Here is a 20579-nt window from a genome sequence, read left to right on the forward strand (position 1 = left end):
GCGGGAGGAGATATATGGGGGTGGTGTGAGGGAGGCAGGCATGTGGGAGGGTAATGTTGGCAGGCACTGTGGTTGGGCAGAAGTTGGCAGGCTCTGTAGCCAGGACGGGCGGGGCTGGCTGCTAACATTACCACCGCCCCAGTACCCATCTTCCTCCCCCACCATCCGTCTCACTACACTGACTGACACACACACAAACACACACACACACACACACAGGTGCCTGCAGTGAAAAGCTGGGTGTAACGCCCATCTGGGTGCAGTGAAGAGCTGGCTGTAACAACCACCTGGGAGCATTGAAGAGCTGGGCGTAACGGTTATCTGGGCACAGTGAAGAGCTGGGTGCAACGTTCATCCGTGTGCAGTGAAGAGCTGGGTGTTATGCCCATCTGGGTTCAGTGAAGAGCTGAGTGTAACATCCACCTGGGTACAGTGAAGAGCTGGGTGTAACGCACATCTGGGTGCATTGAAGAGCTGGGTGTAACGCACATCTGGGTGCAGTGAAGAGCTGGGTGTAACGCACATCTGGGTGCAGTGAAGAGCTGGGTGTAACGCACATATGGGTGCAGTGAAGAGCTGGGTGTAACGCACATCTGGGTGCATTGAAGAGCTGGGTGTAACACATTCGCCATTGGTGTCATGTCGGCCGTGATACAATGCCACTGCTGGTGCACTGCTCTGCTTGGTGCAATGAACAACAGGAATCAGATTTCGTGCCTTGTGGTGAGGGTAACAGTGCCTTGTGGTGAGGGTAACAGTGCCTTGTGGTGAGGGTAACAGTGCCTTGTGGTGAGGGTAACAGTGCCTTGTGGTGAAGGCAACAGTGCTTTGTGGTGAAGGCAACAGTGCCATGTGGTGAAGGTAACATTGCCTTGTGGTGAGGGCAACAGTGCCTTGTGGTGAGGGCAACAGTGCCTTGTGGTGAAGGCAACAGTGCCTTGTGGTGAGGGCAACAGTGCCTTGTGGTGAGGGTAACAGTGCCTTGTGGTGAGGGCAACAATGCCTTGTGGTGAGGGCAACAGTGCCTTGTGGTGAGGGCTACAGTGCCTTGTGGTGAGGGCAACAGTGCCTTGTGGTGAGGGCAACAGTGCCTTGTGGTGAGGGCTACAGTGCCTTGTGGTGAGGGCAACAGTGCCTTGTGGTGAAGGCAACAGTGCCTTGTGGTGAGGGCAACAATGCCTTGTGGTGAGGGTAACAGTGCCTTGTGGTGAGGGTAACAGTGCCTTGTGGTGAGGGTAACAGTGCCTTGTGGTGAGGACAACAGTGCCTTGTGGTGAGGGCAACAATGCCTTGTGGTGAGGGTAACAGTGCCTTGTGGTGAGGGTAACAGTGCCTTGTGGTGAGGGTAACAGTGCCTTGTGGTGAGGGTAACAGTGCCGTGTGACGGTCCTTGACTTGTGACAGCTGAGACGCGTACACCCCAGCTTCAGGCCACGAGGGGTCACAGGTACACCCCCAGGCCACGAGGGGTCACAGTCACTCCCCCAGATCACCAAGGGTCACAGTCACTCCCCAGGTCACGAGGGGTCACAGTCACTCCCCCAGGCCACAAGGGGTTACAGCCTCTCCCCAGGCCACCAGGGGTCACAGGCACTCCCCCAGGCCACAAGGGGTTACAGCCTCTCCCCCAGGCCACCAGGGGCCACAGCTACTCCCCCAGGCCACCAGGGGTCACAGACTCTCCCCAGGCCACCAGGGGCCACAGCTACTCCCCCAGGCCACCAGGGGTCACAGACTCTCCCCCAGGCCACCAGGGGCCACAGCTACTCCCCCAGGCCACCAGGGGTCACAGACTCTCCCCAGGCCACCAGGGGCCACAGCTACTCCCCCAGGCCACGAGGGGTCACAGACTCTCCCCCAGGCCACCAGGGGCCACAGCTACTCCCCCAGGCCACCAGGGGTCACAGACTCTCCCCAGGCCACCAGGGGCCACAGCTACTCCCCCAGGCCACCAGGGGTCACAGCCTCTCCCCCAGGCCACCAGGGGCCACAGCTACTCCCCCAGGCCACCAGGGGTCACAGACTCTCCCCCAGGCCACCAGGGGCCACAGCTACTCCCCCAGGTCATCAGGGGTCACAGCCACTCCCCCAGGCCACCAGGGGCCACAGCTACTCCCCCAGGCCACCAGGGGTCACAGACTCTCCCCCAGGTCATCAGGGGTCACAGCTACTCCCCCAGGCCACCAGGGGCCACAGCTACTCCCCCAGGCCACCAGGGGTCACAGCTACTCCCCCAGGTCATCAGGGGTCACAGCCACTCCCCTGGCCAGCAGTCAGGTTGACCATCTTCAAGTGACATCATCAGGACTTGGCCAGACCACGGTAAGTGTAATTCATAACGCTACACACTACACCCTCCCTCTGGGTGTACCATATATGTTGTATACCACAGCCTCCCTCTGGGTGTACCTGTAAGTGGTAGGGTGATACTGATGAGTGGTACCACAGCACTGCCAAGGTGGTTCTGGTATGATAATAATGGTAATTTACAATCTATGGGAGACTAATGTTTGGATATAGACAACACTTAGATGATGATGATGATGATAGGTAGAGTTTATATGTACGGTGGTAAGATAATTAAGGTAATGATAGGTAGAGTTTATATGTACGGTGGTAAGATAATTAAGGTAATGATAGGTAGAGTATATATGTACGGTGGTAAGATAATTAAGGTAATGATAGGTAGAGTTTATATGTACGGTGGTAAGATAATTAAGGTAATGATAGGTAGAGTTTATATGTACGGTGGTAAGATAATTAAGGTAATGATAGGTAGAGTTTATATGTACGGTGGTAAGATAATTAAGGTAATGATAGGTAGAGTTTATATGTACGGTGGTAAGATAATTAAGGTAATGATAGGTAGAGTTTATATGTACGGTGGTAAGATAATTAAGGTAATGATAGGTAGAGTATATATGTACGGTGGTAAGATAATTAAGGTAATGATAGGTAGAGTTTATATGTACGGTGGTAAGATAATTAAGGTAATGATAGGTAGAGTTTATATGTACGGTGGTAAGATAATTAAGGTAATGATAGGTAGAGTTTATATGTACGGTGGTAAGATAATTAAGGTAATGATAGGTAGAGTTTATATGTACGGTGGTAAGATAATTAAGGTAATGATAGGTAGAGTTTATATGTACGGTGGTAAGATAATTAAGGTAATGATAGGTAGAGTTTATATGTACGGTGGTAAGATAATTAAGGTAATGATAGGTAGAGTTTATATGTACGGTGGTAAGATAAAAAAGATACCTGGTTCGTGACTATGGTATTTCATTAGACGATAATGTGACAGCCAAATACCTTTATGTCTGTAAACCAATGTATGGGCCTACCTTAGCCAAGTAGCCTAATGTCTGTAAACCAATGTATGGGCCTACCTTAGCCAAGTAGCCTAATGTCTGTAAACCAATGTATGGGCCTACCTTAGCCAAGTAGCCTAATGTCTGTAAACCATTGTATGGGCCTACCTTAGCCAAGTAGCCTAATGTCTGTAAACCATTGTATGGGCCTACCTCAGCCAAGTAGCCTAATGTCTGTAAACCCTTGTATGGGCCTACCTTAGCCAAGTAGCCTAATGTCTGTAAACCAATATATGGGCCTACCTAAGTAGCCTAATGTTTGTAAACATTGTATGGGCCTACCTTAGCCAAGCAGCCTAATGTCTGTAAACCATTGTATGGGCCTACCTTAGCCAAGTAGCCTAATGTCTGCAAACCAATGTATGGGCCTACCTTAGCCAAGTAGCGTAATGTCTGTAAACCATTGTATGGGCCTACCTTAGCCAAGTAGCGTAATGTCTGTAAACCAATGTATAGGCCTAGCTTAGCCAAGTAACCTAATGCCTGTAAACTAATGTTTGGGCCTATCTTAGCCAAGTAGCCTAATGTCTGTAAACCAATGTATAGGCCTACCTTAGCCAAGTAACCTAATATCTGTAAACCAATGTATGGGCCTACCTTAGCCAAGTAACCTAATATCTGTAAACCAATGTATGGGCCTACCTTAGCCAAGTAACCTAATGCCTGTAAACTAATGTTTGGGCCTATCTTAGCCATGTAGCCTAATGTCTGTAAACTAATTCATGGGCCTACCTAAGTAGCCTAATGTCTGTAAACTAATTCATGGGCCTCCCTAAGTAGCCTAATATCTGTAAACTAATTCATGGGCCTACCTAAGTAGCCTAATGTCTGTAAACTAATTCATGGGCCTACCTAAGTAGCCTAATGTCTGTAAACTAATTCATGGGCCTACTTAAGTAGCCTAATGTCTGTAAACTAATTCATGGGCCTACCTAAGTAGCCTAATGTCTGTAAACTAATTCATGGGCCTACCTAAGTAGCCTAATGTCTGTAAACTAATTTATGGGCCTACCTTAGCCAATTAACCTAATATCTGTAAACCAATGTATAGACCTAGCTTAGCCAAGTAACCTAATGTCTGTAAACTAATGTTTGGGCCTATCTTAGCCAAGTAGCCTAATGTATGTAAACTAATTTATGGCCCTACCTCAGCCAAGTAACCTAATATCTGTAAACCAATGTATAGGCCTACCTTAGCCAAGTAGCCTAATGTCTGCAAACTAATAATTTCTGGGCCTAGCTTTACCAGGTAGCCTAATGTCTGTAAACTGATGTAAGGTCGTAGCTTACCTAAGTAACATTACAGTATGAACACTTGCTATAATGGCAACATTATACCACATGACAAATACTGTTGCTATACCTTTTGACCACCACTGTTGCTATACCACCTGACCATACTGTTGCTAAAGCACCTGACCATACTGTTGCTATATCACCTGACCATACTGTTGCTATACCACCTGGCCATAGTGTTGCTATACCACCTGGCAATAGTATTGCTATACCGCCTGACCATACACTTGCTATATTAACTGGCCATAATATGCTATACCACCTGGCCATAGTATTGCTATATAACCTGGCAATAGTGTTGACTATGCCACCTGGCCATAGTGTTGCTATACCACCTGGCCATAGTGTGGCTATACCACCTGACCATACTGTTGCTGTACCACCTGACCACACTGTTGCTATACCACATGACCATATTGTTGCTATACCACCTGGCCATACTGGTGCTATCGACCTTGCCATAGTAAGGCTATAAAGCCTGACCATACTGTTGCTATACCACCTGACCATACTGTTGCTATACAACCTGACCATACTGTTGCTATACCACCTGGCCATAGTGTTGCTATACCACCTAGCCATAATTGCTATACCACCTAGCCATATTGTTGCTATACTAACAGACCACACTGGTGCTATTCGACTTTGCCATAGTGTGGCTATACCACCTGACCATACTGTTGCTATACCACCTGACCATCTGTTGCTATACCACCTGAGCTTACTGTTGCTATACCACATAGCCATAGTGTTGCTATACTAGCAGACCATACTGGTGCTATACCACCTAGCCATATAGTTGATTAACCGGCATAGTATTGCTTTACATTACCTGGCTACACCAGCTCTACACTACCTGGCCAAACCAGCTTTACACTACTTGGTCATACCAGCTCTACACTACATGGTCACACCAGCTCTAAACTACATAATCATACCAGCTCTACACTACATGGTCATATCAGCTCTACACTACATGGTCACACCAGCTCTACACTACATGACAACACCAGCTCTACACTACCTGGTCACACCAGCTCTACACTACATGGTCATATCAGCTCTACACTACATGGTCACACTAGCTCTACACTACATGGTCACACCAGCTCTACGCTACATGGCCACACTAGCTCTACACTACTTGGTCATACCAGCTCGACACTACCTGGTCATACCAGCTCTACACTACATGGTCAAACCAGCTCTACACTACATGGTTACACCAGCTCTACACTACATGGTCACACCAGCTCTGCACTACATGGTCATATCAGCTCTACACTACCTGGTCACACCAGTTCTACACTACATTGTCACACCAGCTCTACACTACATGGTTACACCAGCTCTACACTATATGGTCACACCAGCTCTACACTACATGGTCACACCAGCTCTACACTACATGGTCATACCAGATTTTCAATACCTGGCCACACCAGCTCTACACTAAATGGTCATACCAGATTTTCACCACCTGGTCATACCAGCTCTACACTACCTGGCCACACCAGCTCTACACTACCTGTTCATACCAGATCTTCACTAACTGGTCATACCAGCTCTACACTACCTGTTCACACCAGCTCTAACCTACCTGGCTACACCAGCTCTACACAACATGGTCATACCAGCTCTACATTACTTGGTCACACCAACTCTACAATACATGGTCATACCAGCTCTACACTACATGGTCACACCAGCTCTACACTACCTGGTCATACCAGCTCTACACTACCTGGTCATACCAGCTCTACACTACATGGCCACACCAGCTCTACACTACCTGACCACACCAGCTCTACACTACATGGTCATATCAGCTCTACACTACATGGGCATACCAGCTCTACACTACATGGTCATATCAGCTCTACACTACATGGTCAAACCAGCTCTACACTACATGGCAACACCAGCTCTACACTACCTGGCCACACCAGCTCTATACTACATGGTCATATCAGATCTACACTACCTGGCCACACCAGCTCTACACTACATGGTCATACCAGCTCTACACTACATGGCCACACCAGCTCTACACTACCTGACCACACCAGCTCTACACTACATGGTCATGTCAGCTCTACACTACATGGTCACACCAGCTCTACACTACCTAGTCATTCCAGCTCTACACTACATGGTCACATCAGCTCTACACTACATGGTCACACCAGCTCTACACTACATGGTTACACCAGCTCTACACTACATGGTCACACCAGCTCTACACTACATGGTCACACCAGCTCTACACTACATGGTCATACCAGATTTTCACTACCTGGCCACACCAGCTCTACACTACATGGTCACACCAGCTCTACACTACATGGTCACACCAGCTCTACACTAAATGGTCATACCAGATTTTCACCACCTGGTCATACCAGCTCTACACTACCTGTTCACACGAGCTCTACACTACCTGGTCATACCAGATCTTCACTACCTGGTCATACCAGCTCTACAATACCTGTTCACACCAGCTCTACACTACATGGTCATACCAGCTCTACACTACCTGGCCACACCAGCTCTACACTACATGGTCATATTAGCTCTATACTACATGGTCATACCAGCTCTACACTACATGGCCACACCAGCTCTACACTACGTGGCCACACCAGCTCTACACTACATGGTCATATCAGCTCTACAATACCTGGTCATACCAGCTCTACACTACCTGGCCATACCAGCTCTACACTACATGGTCACACCAACTCCACACTACCTGGTCACACCAGCTCTACACTACATGGTCAAACCAGCTCTACACTACCTGGTCATACCAGCTCTACACTACTTGGCCACACCAGCTCTACACTACCTAGCCACACCAGATCTACACTATATGGTCATACCAGATTTTCACTACCTGGCCAAACCAGCTCTACACTACCTGGTCATACCAGCTCTACATTACACGGTCACACCAGCTCTACACTACCTGGTCGTACCAGCTCTACACTACATGGTCATATTAGCTGTACACTACATGGTCACAACAGCTCTACACTACATGGTCACACCAGCTCTACACTACATGGTCACACCAGCTGTACAGTGCATGGTTACACCAGCTCTACAGTACATGGTCACACCAGCTCTACACCACATGGCCACACCAGCTCTACAGTACATGGTCACACCAGCTCTACACTACATGGCCACACCAGCTCTACACCACATGGTCACACCAGCTCTACACTACATGGCCACATCAGCTCTACACTACATGGTCACACTAGCTCTACACTACATGGCCACACCAGCTCTACACTACCTGGTCATACCAGCTCTACACTACATGGTCACACCAGCTCTACACTATATGGTCACACCAGCTCTACACTACATGGTCACATCAGCTCTACACTACATGGTCACACCAGCTCTACACTACATGGTCACATCAGATCTACACTACCTGGTCATACCAGCTCTACACTACATGGTCACACCAGCTCTACACTACATGGTCACATCAACTCTACACTACATGGCCACACGAGCTCTACAACACATGGTCACGCCAGCTCTACACTACATGGTCACACCAGCTCTACACTACATGGTCACACCAGCGCTACACTACCTGGCCACAACAGATCTACACCACATGGCCACACCAGATCTACACCACATAGCCACACCAGATCTACACCACATGGCTACCACACCAGATCTACACCAAATGGCCACCACACCAGATCTACACCACATGGCCACCACACCAGATCTACACCACATGGCCACCACACCAGATCTACACCACATGGCCACCACACCAGATCTACACCACATGGCCACCACACCAGATCTACACCACATGGCCACCACACCAGATCTACACCACATGGCTAACACACCAGATCTACACCACATGGCCACCACACCAGATCTACACCACATGGCCACCACACCAGATCTACACCACATGGCCCACACCAGATCTACACCACATGGCCACCACACCAGATCTACACCACATGGCCACCACACCAGATCTACACCACATGGCCACCACACCAGATCTACACCACATGGCCACCACACCAGATCTACACCACATGGCCACACCAGATCTACACCACATGGCCACCACACCAGATCTACACCACATGGCCACCACACCAGATCTACACCACATGGCACCACACCAGATCTACACCACATGGCCACCACACCAGATCTACACCACATGGCCACCACACCAGATCTACACCACATGGCCACCACACCAGATCTACACCACATGGCTAACACACCAGATCTACACCACATGGCCACCACACCAGATCTACACCACATGGCCACCACACCAGATCTACACCACATGGCCACCACACCAGATCTACACCACATGGCCACCACACCAGATCTACACCACATGGCCACCACACCAGATCTACACCACATGGCCACCACACCAGATCTACACCACATGGCTAACACACCAGATCTACATCACATGGCCACATCAGATCTACATCACATGGCCACCACACCAGATCTACATCACATGGCCACCACACCAGATCTACACCACATGGCCACCACACCACATCTACACCACATGGCCACCACACCAGATCTACACCACATGGCCACCACACCAGATCTACACCACATGGCCACCACACCAGATCTACACCACATGGCCACCACACCAGATCTACACCACATGGCCACCACACCAGATCTACACCACATGGCCACCACACCAGATCTACACCACATGGCCACCACACCAGATCTACACCACATGGCCACCACACCAGATCTACACCACATGGCCACCACACCAGATCTACACCACATGGCCACCACACCAGATCTACACCACATGGCCACCACACCAGATCTACACCACATGGCCACCACACCAGATCTACACCACATGGCCACCACACCAGATCTACACCACATGGCCACCACACCAGATCTACACCACATGGCCACCACACCAGATCTACACCACATGGCCACCACACCAGATCTACACCACATGGCCACCACACCAGATCTACACCACATGGCCACCACACCAGATCTACACCACATGGCCACCACACCAGATCTACACCACATGGCCACCACACCAGATCTACACCACATGGCCACCACACCAGATCTACACCACATGGCCACCACACCAGATCTACACCACATGGCCACCACACCAGATCTACACCACATGGCCACCACACCAGATCTACACCACATGGCCACCACACCAGATCTACACCACATGGCCACCACACCAGATCTACACCACATGGCCACACACCAGATCTACACCACATGGCCACCACACCAGATCTACACCACATGGCCACCACACCAGATCTACACCACATGGCCACCACACCAGATCTACACCACATGGCCACCACACCAGATTACCCACATGGCACACACCAGATCTACATCACATGGCCACCACACCAGATCTACAACACATGGCCACCACAACCAGATCTACATCACATGGCCACCACTCAGATCTACATCACATGGCCACCACACCAGATCTACTCACATGGCCACCACACCAGATCTATACCACATGGCCACCACACCACATCTACACCACATGGCCACCACACCAGATCTACATCACAAGGCCACCACACCAGATCTACAACACATGGCTAACACACCAGATCTACATCACATGGCCACATCAGATCTACATCACATGGCCACCACACCAGATCTACATCACAAGGCCACCACACCAGATCTACAACACATGGCTAACACACCAGATCTACATCACATGGCCACATCAGATCTACACCACATGGCCAACACACCAGATCTACACCACATGGCCACCACACCAGATCTACACCACATGGCCACCACATCAGATTTACACCTCATGGCCACCACACCAGATCTACACCACATGGCCACCACACCAGATCTACACCACATGGCTAACACACCAGATCTACACCACATGGCCACCACACCAGATCTACATCACATGGCCACACCAGATCTACACCACATGGCCACCACACCAGATCTACACCACATGGCCACCACACCAGATCTACACCACATGGCCAACACACCACATCTACACCACATGGCTAACACACCAGATCTACACCACATGGCCACCACACCAGATCTACACCACATGGCCACCACACCAGATCTACACCACATGGCCACCACACCAGATCTACACCACATGGCCACCACACCAGATCTACACCATATGGCCACCACACCAGATCTACACCACATGGCCACCACACCAGATCTACACCACATGGCCACCACACCAGATCTACACCACATGGCCACCACACCAGATCTACACCAAATGGCCACCACACCAGATCTACACCACATGGCCACCACACCAGATCTACACCACATGGCCACCACACCTGATCTACACCACAGGCTAACACCACCGACTCTACACCACGGCCTACCACACCAGATCTACCACCAAATGGCCAAACCACACCAGATCTACACCATTGGCCACCACACCAGATCTACACCACATGCCACCACACCATACTACACCACATGCCACCACAACAGGTTACCAATGCCACCACACCAATCTACACCATAAAGGCCACACAACCAGATCTACACCACATGGCACCACACCAGATCTACACACTATGCCACCACTCCAGATCTACACCAAATGGCCACCACACCAGATCTAACCACATGCCACCACACAATCTACACATAGCCACCACACAATCTACACCACATGACCACCACAAACCAGTCTACACCACATGCCAACACAAGCATATCTACTTCCAATCCAACCCCAACCAAGATCTACTACCACTCCACCCACACATAACACAACAAGGCACCACACACAACACAAATGCCACCACAACCAATCTCACCATAACACAACAAAGCATCACTAACTCTCCAGTCACTAACACAACAAAGCATCACTAACTCTCCACTCACTAACACAACAAAGCATCACTAACTCTCCACTCACTAACACAACAAAGCATCACTAACTCTCCACTCACTGACACAACAAAGCATCACTAACACAACAAAGCATCACTAACTCCCCACTCACTAACACAACAAAGCATCACTAACTCTCCACTCACTAACACAACAAAGCATCACTAACTCTCCACTCACTAACACAACAAAGCATCACTAACTCTCCACTCACTAACACAACAAAGCATCACTAACACAACAAAGCATCACTAACTCTCCACTCACTAACACAACAAAGCATCACTAACTCTCCACTCACTAACACAACAAAGCATCACTAACACAACAAAGCATCACTAACTCTCCACTCACTAACACAACAAAGCATCACTAACTCTCCACTCACTAACACAACAAAGCATCACTAACTCTCCACTCACTAACACAACAAAGCATCACTAACTCTCCACTCACTAACACAACAAAGCATCACTAACTCTCCACTCACTAACACAACAAAGCATCAGTAATCCAACATGAGTAACACCAGATCTTCTGTGTTGCAGGAAGACATGCCTGGCAAATGTGGCAGCACACCACTCACTCAGGTCATGTTTGTGGTAGAGAGACGGTTAGTGTTTTAGTGTGTGAAGTAGAGAGATAGTGGGAGTGTGTGGGTAGAGACAGAAGTATTGTGTGAGGTAGAGAGAGAAGTAGTCTGTGTGTGGTATAGACAGAGTTACTGTGTGCGGTAGAGACAAAAGTATTGTGTGTTGTAGAGACAGAAGTAGTGTGTGTGTGGTATAGACAGAGGTACTGTGTGTGGTAGAGACAGAAGTAGTGTGTGTGGTATAAACAGAGGAAGTGTGTGTGGTAGAGACAGAAGTAGTTTGTGTGGTAGAGGCAGAAGTAGTGTGTGTGGTAGAGACAGAAGTAGTGTGTGTGTGGTATAGACAGAGGTACTGTGTGTGGTAGAGACAGAAGTAATGTGTGTGGTAGAGACAGAGGTAGTGTGTGTGTGGTAGAGACAGAGGTTGTGTGTGTGTGTGTGTGTGTGTGTGTGTGTGTGTGTGTGTGTGTGTGTGTGTGTGTGTGCGTGTGTGTGTGTGTGTGTGTGTGTGTGTGTGTGTGTGTGTGTGTGGTAAGGACAGAAGTATTGTGTATGGTAGAAGCAGTAGTGTGTGTGTGGTACAGACAGAGGTACTGTGTGTGGTAGATACAGAAGTAGTGTGTGTGTGGTATAGACAGATGTACTGTGTGTGGTAGAGACAGAAGTAGTGTGTGTGTGGTATAGACAGATGTACTGTGTGTGGTAGAGACAGAAGTAGTGTGTGTGTGGTATAGACAGAGGTATTGTGTGTGGTAGAGACAGAAGTAGTGTGTGTGTGTGGTATAGACAGATGTACTGTGTGTGGTAGAGACAGAAGTAGTGTGTGTGGTATAGACAGATGTACTGTGTGTGGTAGAGACAGAAGTAGTGTGTGTGGTATAGACAGATGTACTGTGTGTGGTAGAGACAGAAGTAGTGTGTGTGGTATAGACAGATGTACTGTGTGTGGTAGAGACAGAAGTAGTGTGTGTGGTATAGACAGATGTACTGTGTGTGGTAGAGACAGAAGTAGTGTGTGTGGTATAGACAGATGTACTGTGTGTGGTAGAGACAGAAGTAGTGTGTGTGGTATAGACAGATGTACTGTGTGTGGTAGAGACAGAAGTGGTGTGTGTGGTATAGACAGATGTACTGTGTGTGGTAGAGACAGAAGTAGTGTGTGTGGTATAGACAGATGTACTGTGTGTGGTAGAGACAGAAGTGGTGTGTGTGTGTGTGTAATATAGACAGAGGTAGTGCGTGTGGTAGAGACTGGTGTAGTTTGCATGGTAGACATGTAATTATAATACTGACAACCGACACACAGGCAGTTTACGACACACTGGGAGCACGCTAGGGGAGTTGGTGTTAAACTGGGGAGAATAAGACATTATGTGACACACTGAAAGTGGAGCAGTTTGTGGCAAACTGGAAAGCGGCTGAGATTTTATGACACTGAAGAATGTTAAACAGTTTATAGCACTGGAAGAATGGTACAAGCATTTATGACACAGCAGAAGAATATCAAGCGGTTTATGGCACTAAAAGGAAGGTAGACGGTTTATGGCACTAAAAGGAAGGTAGACGGTTTATGGCACTAAAAGGAAGGTAGACGGTTTATGGCACTAAAAGGAAGGTAGACGGTTTATGACACTAAAAGGAAGGTAGACGGTTTATGGCACTAAAAGGAAGGTAGACGGTTTATGGCACTAAAAGGAAGGTAGACGGTTTATGCCAAACCGAGAGAATGTTAAGCAGTTTATGACACTAAGAGAATGGTAGACGATATATATTACACCGGAAAAATGTAAAGCAGCATATAATACTATCACAGTTTATAAGACTGAAAATGTTTGTGTATGACACTGAGTGAATGTCAGATATTATGACAAAGGATATGAAATAGTTATAACACTCTGTGTCAATGTTGACTTTATGACACAAGAAATGTTAGTTGATGCATGACACACTGGGAGAATGTTAGACAGTTTATGATCACTAGGAGAATGTTGGACAGTTTATGACAATTAGGGGAATGTTAGACAGTTTATGGTACACTAGGAATATGCTAGACAGTTTATGATACACTGGGATAATGTTAGACAATTTATGATCACTAGGAGAAAGTTAGACAGTTTATGATACTCTAGGAGAATGATTCACAGTTTATGATCACTAGGAGAATATTAGACAGTTTATAGTTCACTGAGAAAATGAGTTATGGCATCGGGAGACTTAGTCTATAACACTGGGGAAATCTTAGACAGTTTATGACACTGGAAGGTTGTTTGAGAGTATAAGCTGGGAAAATTTGAGTTTATGACACGGGATAACTTTTGATAGTGTGTGACACGGAAAATTTTGAATTTATAACAATGGTGAAATTTTTGAAATTTTGGCACTGGGGTAGTTTGACCGTGTGATACATTGGGAGAAACTATGACACTAGGGAAAGTATAACAGTTTGACACTGAGAGAAAGTTTGACAGTTTATGACACAGTATTTCATTATATGACACTGGAGGATTTATGATAGTTTATGACACAGTGAATGTTTGACAGGACACTGGGAGAATGACTGACAGTTTAAGATACTAGGAAAATGTTTGACAATCTGTGACACGAGATGGATGTTTAACAGGTTTATGACGCTGAGAGAATGCTTGACATTCTATGAAAGTGGGAGTATGTCTGATAATTTATGATACTGGGCAACTGTTTGATAGATAATGACACTGGGAAAATGTTTGATGGTTTATGACACTGGGTGAATTATTGATAGGTTATGACACCGGGAGAGTGACTGGCAGTTTATGACACTGAGAGATTGACTGACAATACATGACACTGTAAAAATGACTGTTTATAAGACGTGGATGTGATTGAACGTTTATATAACTGGAAAAATGTTTGAGTTTATGATACAAAAAGAATGATTGACAGTTTATGACACTTGGAAAATGTTTGACAGTTTATGACACGTGGCGGGGTGGGATGGGTACTTGATAGTTTATGACACTGATAACTTTTGGTAGTTCAAAACACTGGTAATGTTTGGCAGTCTATGAAACTGTTCGACATTTTAAGATTGTGGATAATGTTGTTAAACTATGATACTAGGAAAATGTACGACAGTTTATGATACTGGGAGAATGTATAACAGTTTATGATACTGGGAGAATGTATGACAGTTTATGATACTGGGAGAATGTATGGCAGTTTATGATACTGGGAGAATGTGAGTTTATGATACTGGGAGAATGTAAGCCAGTTTATGATACTGGGGGAATGTATGACAGTTTATGATGCTGGGAGAATGTATAACAGTTTATGATACTGGGAGAATGTATGACAGTTTATGATACTGGGAGAAAGTATGACAGTTTATGATGCTGGGAGAATGTATAACAGTTTATGATACTGGGAGAATGTATGACAGTTTATGATACTGGGGGAATGTATGACAGTTTATGATGCTGGGAGAATGTATAACAGTTTATGATACTGGGAGAATGTATGACAGTTTATGATACTGGGAGAATGTATGGCAGTTTATGATACTGGGAGAATGTATGACAGTTTATGATACTGGGAGAATGTATGACAGTTTATGATACTGGGAGAATGTATGGCAGTTTATGATACTGGGAGAATGCATGACAGTTTATGATACTGGGAGAATGCATGACAGTTTATGATACTGGGAGAATGTATGACAGTTTATGATACTGGGGAATGTATGACAGTTTATGATACTGGGAGAATGTATAACAGTTTATGATACTGGGAGAATGTATGACAGTTTATGATACTGGGAGAATGTATGACAGTTTATGATACTGGGAGAATGTGAGTTTATGATACTGGGAGAATGTAAGCCAGTTTATGATACTGGGGGAATGTATGACAATTTATGATGCTGGGAGAATGTATGACAGTTTATGATACTGGGAGAATGCATGACAGTTTATGATACTGGGAGAATGTATGACAGTTTATGATACTGGGAGAATGTATGACAGTTTATGATACCGGGAGAATGTATGACAGCTTATGATACTGGGAGAATGCATGACAGTTTATGATACTGGGAGAAAGTATGACAGTTTGACACTGGGAGAATGTATGAAAGTTTATGATACTGGGAGAATATACGACAGTTTATGATACTGTGAGAATGCATGACAGTTTGATACTGGGAGAATGTATGAAAGTTTATGATACTGGGAGAATGTATGACAGTTTACGCTACTGGGAGAATGTAAGCCAGTTTATGATGCTGGGAGAATGTTTGACAGTTTATGATACTGGGAGAATGTACGACAGTTTATGATACTGGGAGAATGTAAGCCAGTTTATGATAATGGGGGAATGTATGACAGTTTATGATGCTGGGAGAATGTAAGCCAGTTTATGATAATGGGGGAATGTATGACAGTTTACGATACTAGGAGAATGTATGATAGTTTATGATACTGGGAGAATGTATGATAGTTTATGATACTGGGGGAATGTATGACAGTTTATGATGCTGGGAGAATGTATGACAGTTTATGATACTGGGAGAATGTAAGCCAGTTTATGATAATGGGGGAATGTATGACAGTTTACGATACTAGGAGAATGTATGATAGTTTATGATACTGGGAGAATGTATGATAGTTTATGATACTGGGAGAATGTAAGCCAGTTTATGATAATGGGGGAATGTATGACAATTTATGATGCTGGGAGAATGTACGACAGTTTATGATACTGGGAGAATGTATGACAGTTTATGATACTGGGAGAATGTAAGCCAGTTTATGATAATGGGGGAATGTATGACAGTTTATGATGCTGGGAGAATGTATGACAGTTTATGATACTGGGAGAATGTATGACAGTTTATGATACTGGGAGAATGTATGACAGTTTACGATACTAGGAGAATGTATGATAGTTTATGATACTGGGAGAATGTATGATAGTTTATGATACTGGGAGAATGTATGACAGTTTATGATATTGGGAGAATGTATGATAGTTTATGATACTGGGAGAATGTATGACAGTTTATGATATTGGGAGAATGTATGACAGTTTACGATACTGGGAGAATGTATGATAGTTTATGATACTGGGAGAATGTATGACAGTTTATGATATTGGGAGAATGTATGACAGTTTACGATACTGGGAGAATGTATGATAGTTTATGATGCTGGGAGAATGTATGACAGTTTATGATACTGGGAGAATGCATGACAGTTTATGATACTGGGAGAATATATGACAGTTTATGATATTGGGAGAATGTATGACAGTTTACGATACTGGGAGAATGTATGATAGTTTATGATGCTGGGAGAATGTATGACAGTTTATGATACTGGGAGAATGCATGACAGTTTATGATACTGGGAGAATGTATGACAGTTTATGATACTGGGAGAATGTATGACAGTTTAAGAGACTGGCAGAATGTATGATAATATATGACACCGGGAGGATGTTTGGCATTAATGAAATTCTAATTACTTAAGAGAATCCCACATGGCTATGGCTGAGAAAATATTGTGGAAAATACAATTACCGTATGTTAGAGGCTGACCATGTTGTACCTCCATGGTCAGGCTGACCATGTTGTACCTCCATGGTGTGACTGACCATGTTGTACCTCTATAGTGAGGCTGACCATGTTGTACCTCCATGGTGAGGCTGACCATGTTGTACCTCCATGGTGTGGCTGACCATGTTGTACCTCCATAGTGAGGCTGACCATGTTGTACCTCCATGGTGAGGCTGACCATGTTGTACCTCCATGGTGAGGCTGACCATGTTGTACCTCCATGGTGAGGCTGACCATGTTGTACCTCCATGGTGTGACTGACCATGTTGTACCTCTATGGTGAGGCTGACCATGTTGTACCTCCATGGTGAGGCTGACCATGTTGTACCTTCATGGTGAGGCTGACTTTGTTGTACCTTCATGATGAGGCTGACCATGTTGTACCTCCATGGTGTGGCTGACCATGTTGTACCTCCATGGTGAGGCTGACCATGTTGTACCTCCATGGTGAGGCTGACCATGTTGTACCTCCATGGTGAGGCTGACCATGTTGTACCTTCATGATGAGGCTGACCATGTTGTACCTCCATGGTGAGGCTGACCATGTTGTACCTCCATGGTGTGGCTGACCATGTTGTACCTTCATGATGAGGCTGACCATGTTGTACCTCCATGGTGAGGCTGACCATGTTGTACCTCCAAGGTAAGGCTGACCATGTTGTACCTCCATGGTGTGGCTGACCATGTTGTACCTCCATAGTGAGGCTGACCATGTACCTCCATGGTGTGGCTGACCATGTTGTACCTCCATGGTGTGGTTGACCATGTTGTACCTCCATAGTGAGGCTGACCATGTTGTACCTCCATAGTGAGGCTGACCATGTTGTACCTCCATGGTGAGGCTGACCATGTTGTACCTCCATGGTGAGGCTGACCATGTTGTACCTTCATGATGAGGCTGACCATGTTGTACCTCCATGGTGAGGCTGACCATGTTGTACCTCCATAGTGAGGCTGACCATGTACCTCCATGGTGTGGCTGACCATGTTGTACCTTCATGATGAGGCTGACCATGTTGTACCTCCATGGTGTGGCTGACCATGTTGTACCTCCATAGTGAGGCTGACCATGTTACCTCATGGTGTGGCTGACCATGTTGTACCCTCCATGGTGTGGCTGACCGTGTTGTTCCGCCATGGTGTGGTTGGACATGTTGACCCCCATAGTGAGGCGGACCTATGTTGGACCTCATCAGTCGAGGCTGACCATGTTGTAACTCATGGTGAGGCTTGACCATGTTGTACCTCCATGGTGAGGCTGACCATGTTGTACCTCATGATGAGGCTGACCATGTTGTACCCTTCTTGCCTTATCTGTATCTTCCCCTCCTGCCACGACTGCCATCACTGCTACTACTGCCATCACTGCTACTAATGCCATCAATGCTACTAATGCCATCACTGCTACTACTGCCATCACTGCCAGTACTGCCAACACTGCTACAAATGCCATCACTGCTACTACTGTCATCACTGCCACCAATGCCATCAATGCTACTACTGCCATCACTGCTACTAATGCCATAGTGCCAATACTGCTACTACTGCCATCACTTCTACTACTGCCATCACTGCTACAAATGTCATCACTGCCAACACTGCTATTACTGCCATCACTGTCACTACTGCCATCACTGCCACTACTGCCAACACTGCTACTACTGCCATCACTCTCACTACTGCCATCACTGCTACTACTGCCATCACTGTCACTACTGCCACTCCTGCCATCAGTTACTAATGCCATCACTGCTACTACTGTCATCACTGCTACTACTACCATCACTGCCACTACTGCCATCATTGCTACTACTACCATCACTGCCACTACTGCAATTACTGCTACTAATGCCATCACTGCTACTACTGTCATCACTGCTACTAATGCCATTACTGCCATCATTGCAACTACTGTCCTCTGTTACTAATGCAAACACTGCCACTACTGCCATCACTGTTACTAATACCATCACTGCCACTACTGTCATCATTGCCACTACTGCCCTCACTGCTACTACTGCCATCACTGCTACTACTACCATCACTGTCACTACTGCCATCACTGCCACTATTACCATCACTGCCACTAATGCCATCACGGTTGATAGTGGTATCACTGCCGCTACTACCGTCCCTGCCAGCAGTGCCCATCACAGGCTGGTGTTGTTCTGCTATTAATACAGAAGAACTGAGGCTTACAATGTTCCTTCTTACTGAACCATACCATTATCATCAATATGATAATAATAATAACAACAACAACAACAACAACAATAATAATAATAGTAATAATAATAATAATAATAATAATAATGATAATAATAATGATGATGATGATGATGATGATGATGATGATGACAATAATAATAATAATAATAATAATAATAATAATAATAATAATAATAAACAACATGAGGTGTTCAGTGTTGTAAATGGAAATGGTGAAGAGCTTGTAGATTTATGTGCTGAAAAAGGACTGGTGATTGGGAATACCTGGTTTAAAAAGCGAGATATACATAAGTATACGTATGTAAGTAGGAGAGATGGCCAGAGAGCGTTATTGGATTACGTGTTAATTGACAGGCGCGCGAAAGAGAGACTTTTGGATGTTAATGTGCTGAGAGGTGCAACTGGAGGGATGTCTGATCATTATCTTGTGGAGGCTAAGGTGAAGATTTGTATGGGTTTTCAGAAAAGAAGAGAGAATGTTGGGGTGAAGAGA

At 46.1% G+C, this 20579-nt stretch overlaps 1 protein-coding gene across 3 annotated transcripts in view; it reads left to right on the forward strand.

The window, feature by feature from the left end:
- Positions 1-100: 100 nt before the first annotated feature.
- LOC139751993 (uncharacterized) overlaps positions 101-20579 on the forward strand; it is a 94231-nt gene continuing 73752 nt past the window's right edge. Inside the window, exons 1-2 of one of the 3 annotated variants that reach the window (XM_071667748.1) lie at positions 101-2322; positions 12224-12288. In XM_071667748.1, coding sequence (XP_071523849.1) covers positions 12241-12288 — 48 coding nt within the window. In that variant the 5' untranslated portion in view covers positions 101-2322; positions 12224-12240. The remainder of the gene's footprint in view (positions 2323-12223; positions 12289-20579) is intronic. The other 2 variants (XM_071667749.1, XM_071667750.1) reach the window with 2 other exon arrangements.

This window comes from Panulirus ornatus, chromosome 12 (assembly GCF_036320965.1).
Source record: "Panulirus ornatus isolate Po-2019 chromosome 12, ASM3632096v1, whole genome shotgun sequence".
Classification (NCBI taxonomy): domain Eukaryota; kingdom Metazoa; phylum Arthropoda; class Malacostraca; order Decapoda; family Palinuridae; genus Panulirus; species Panulirus ornatus.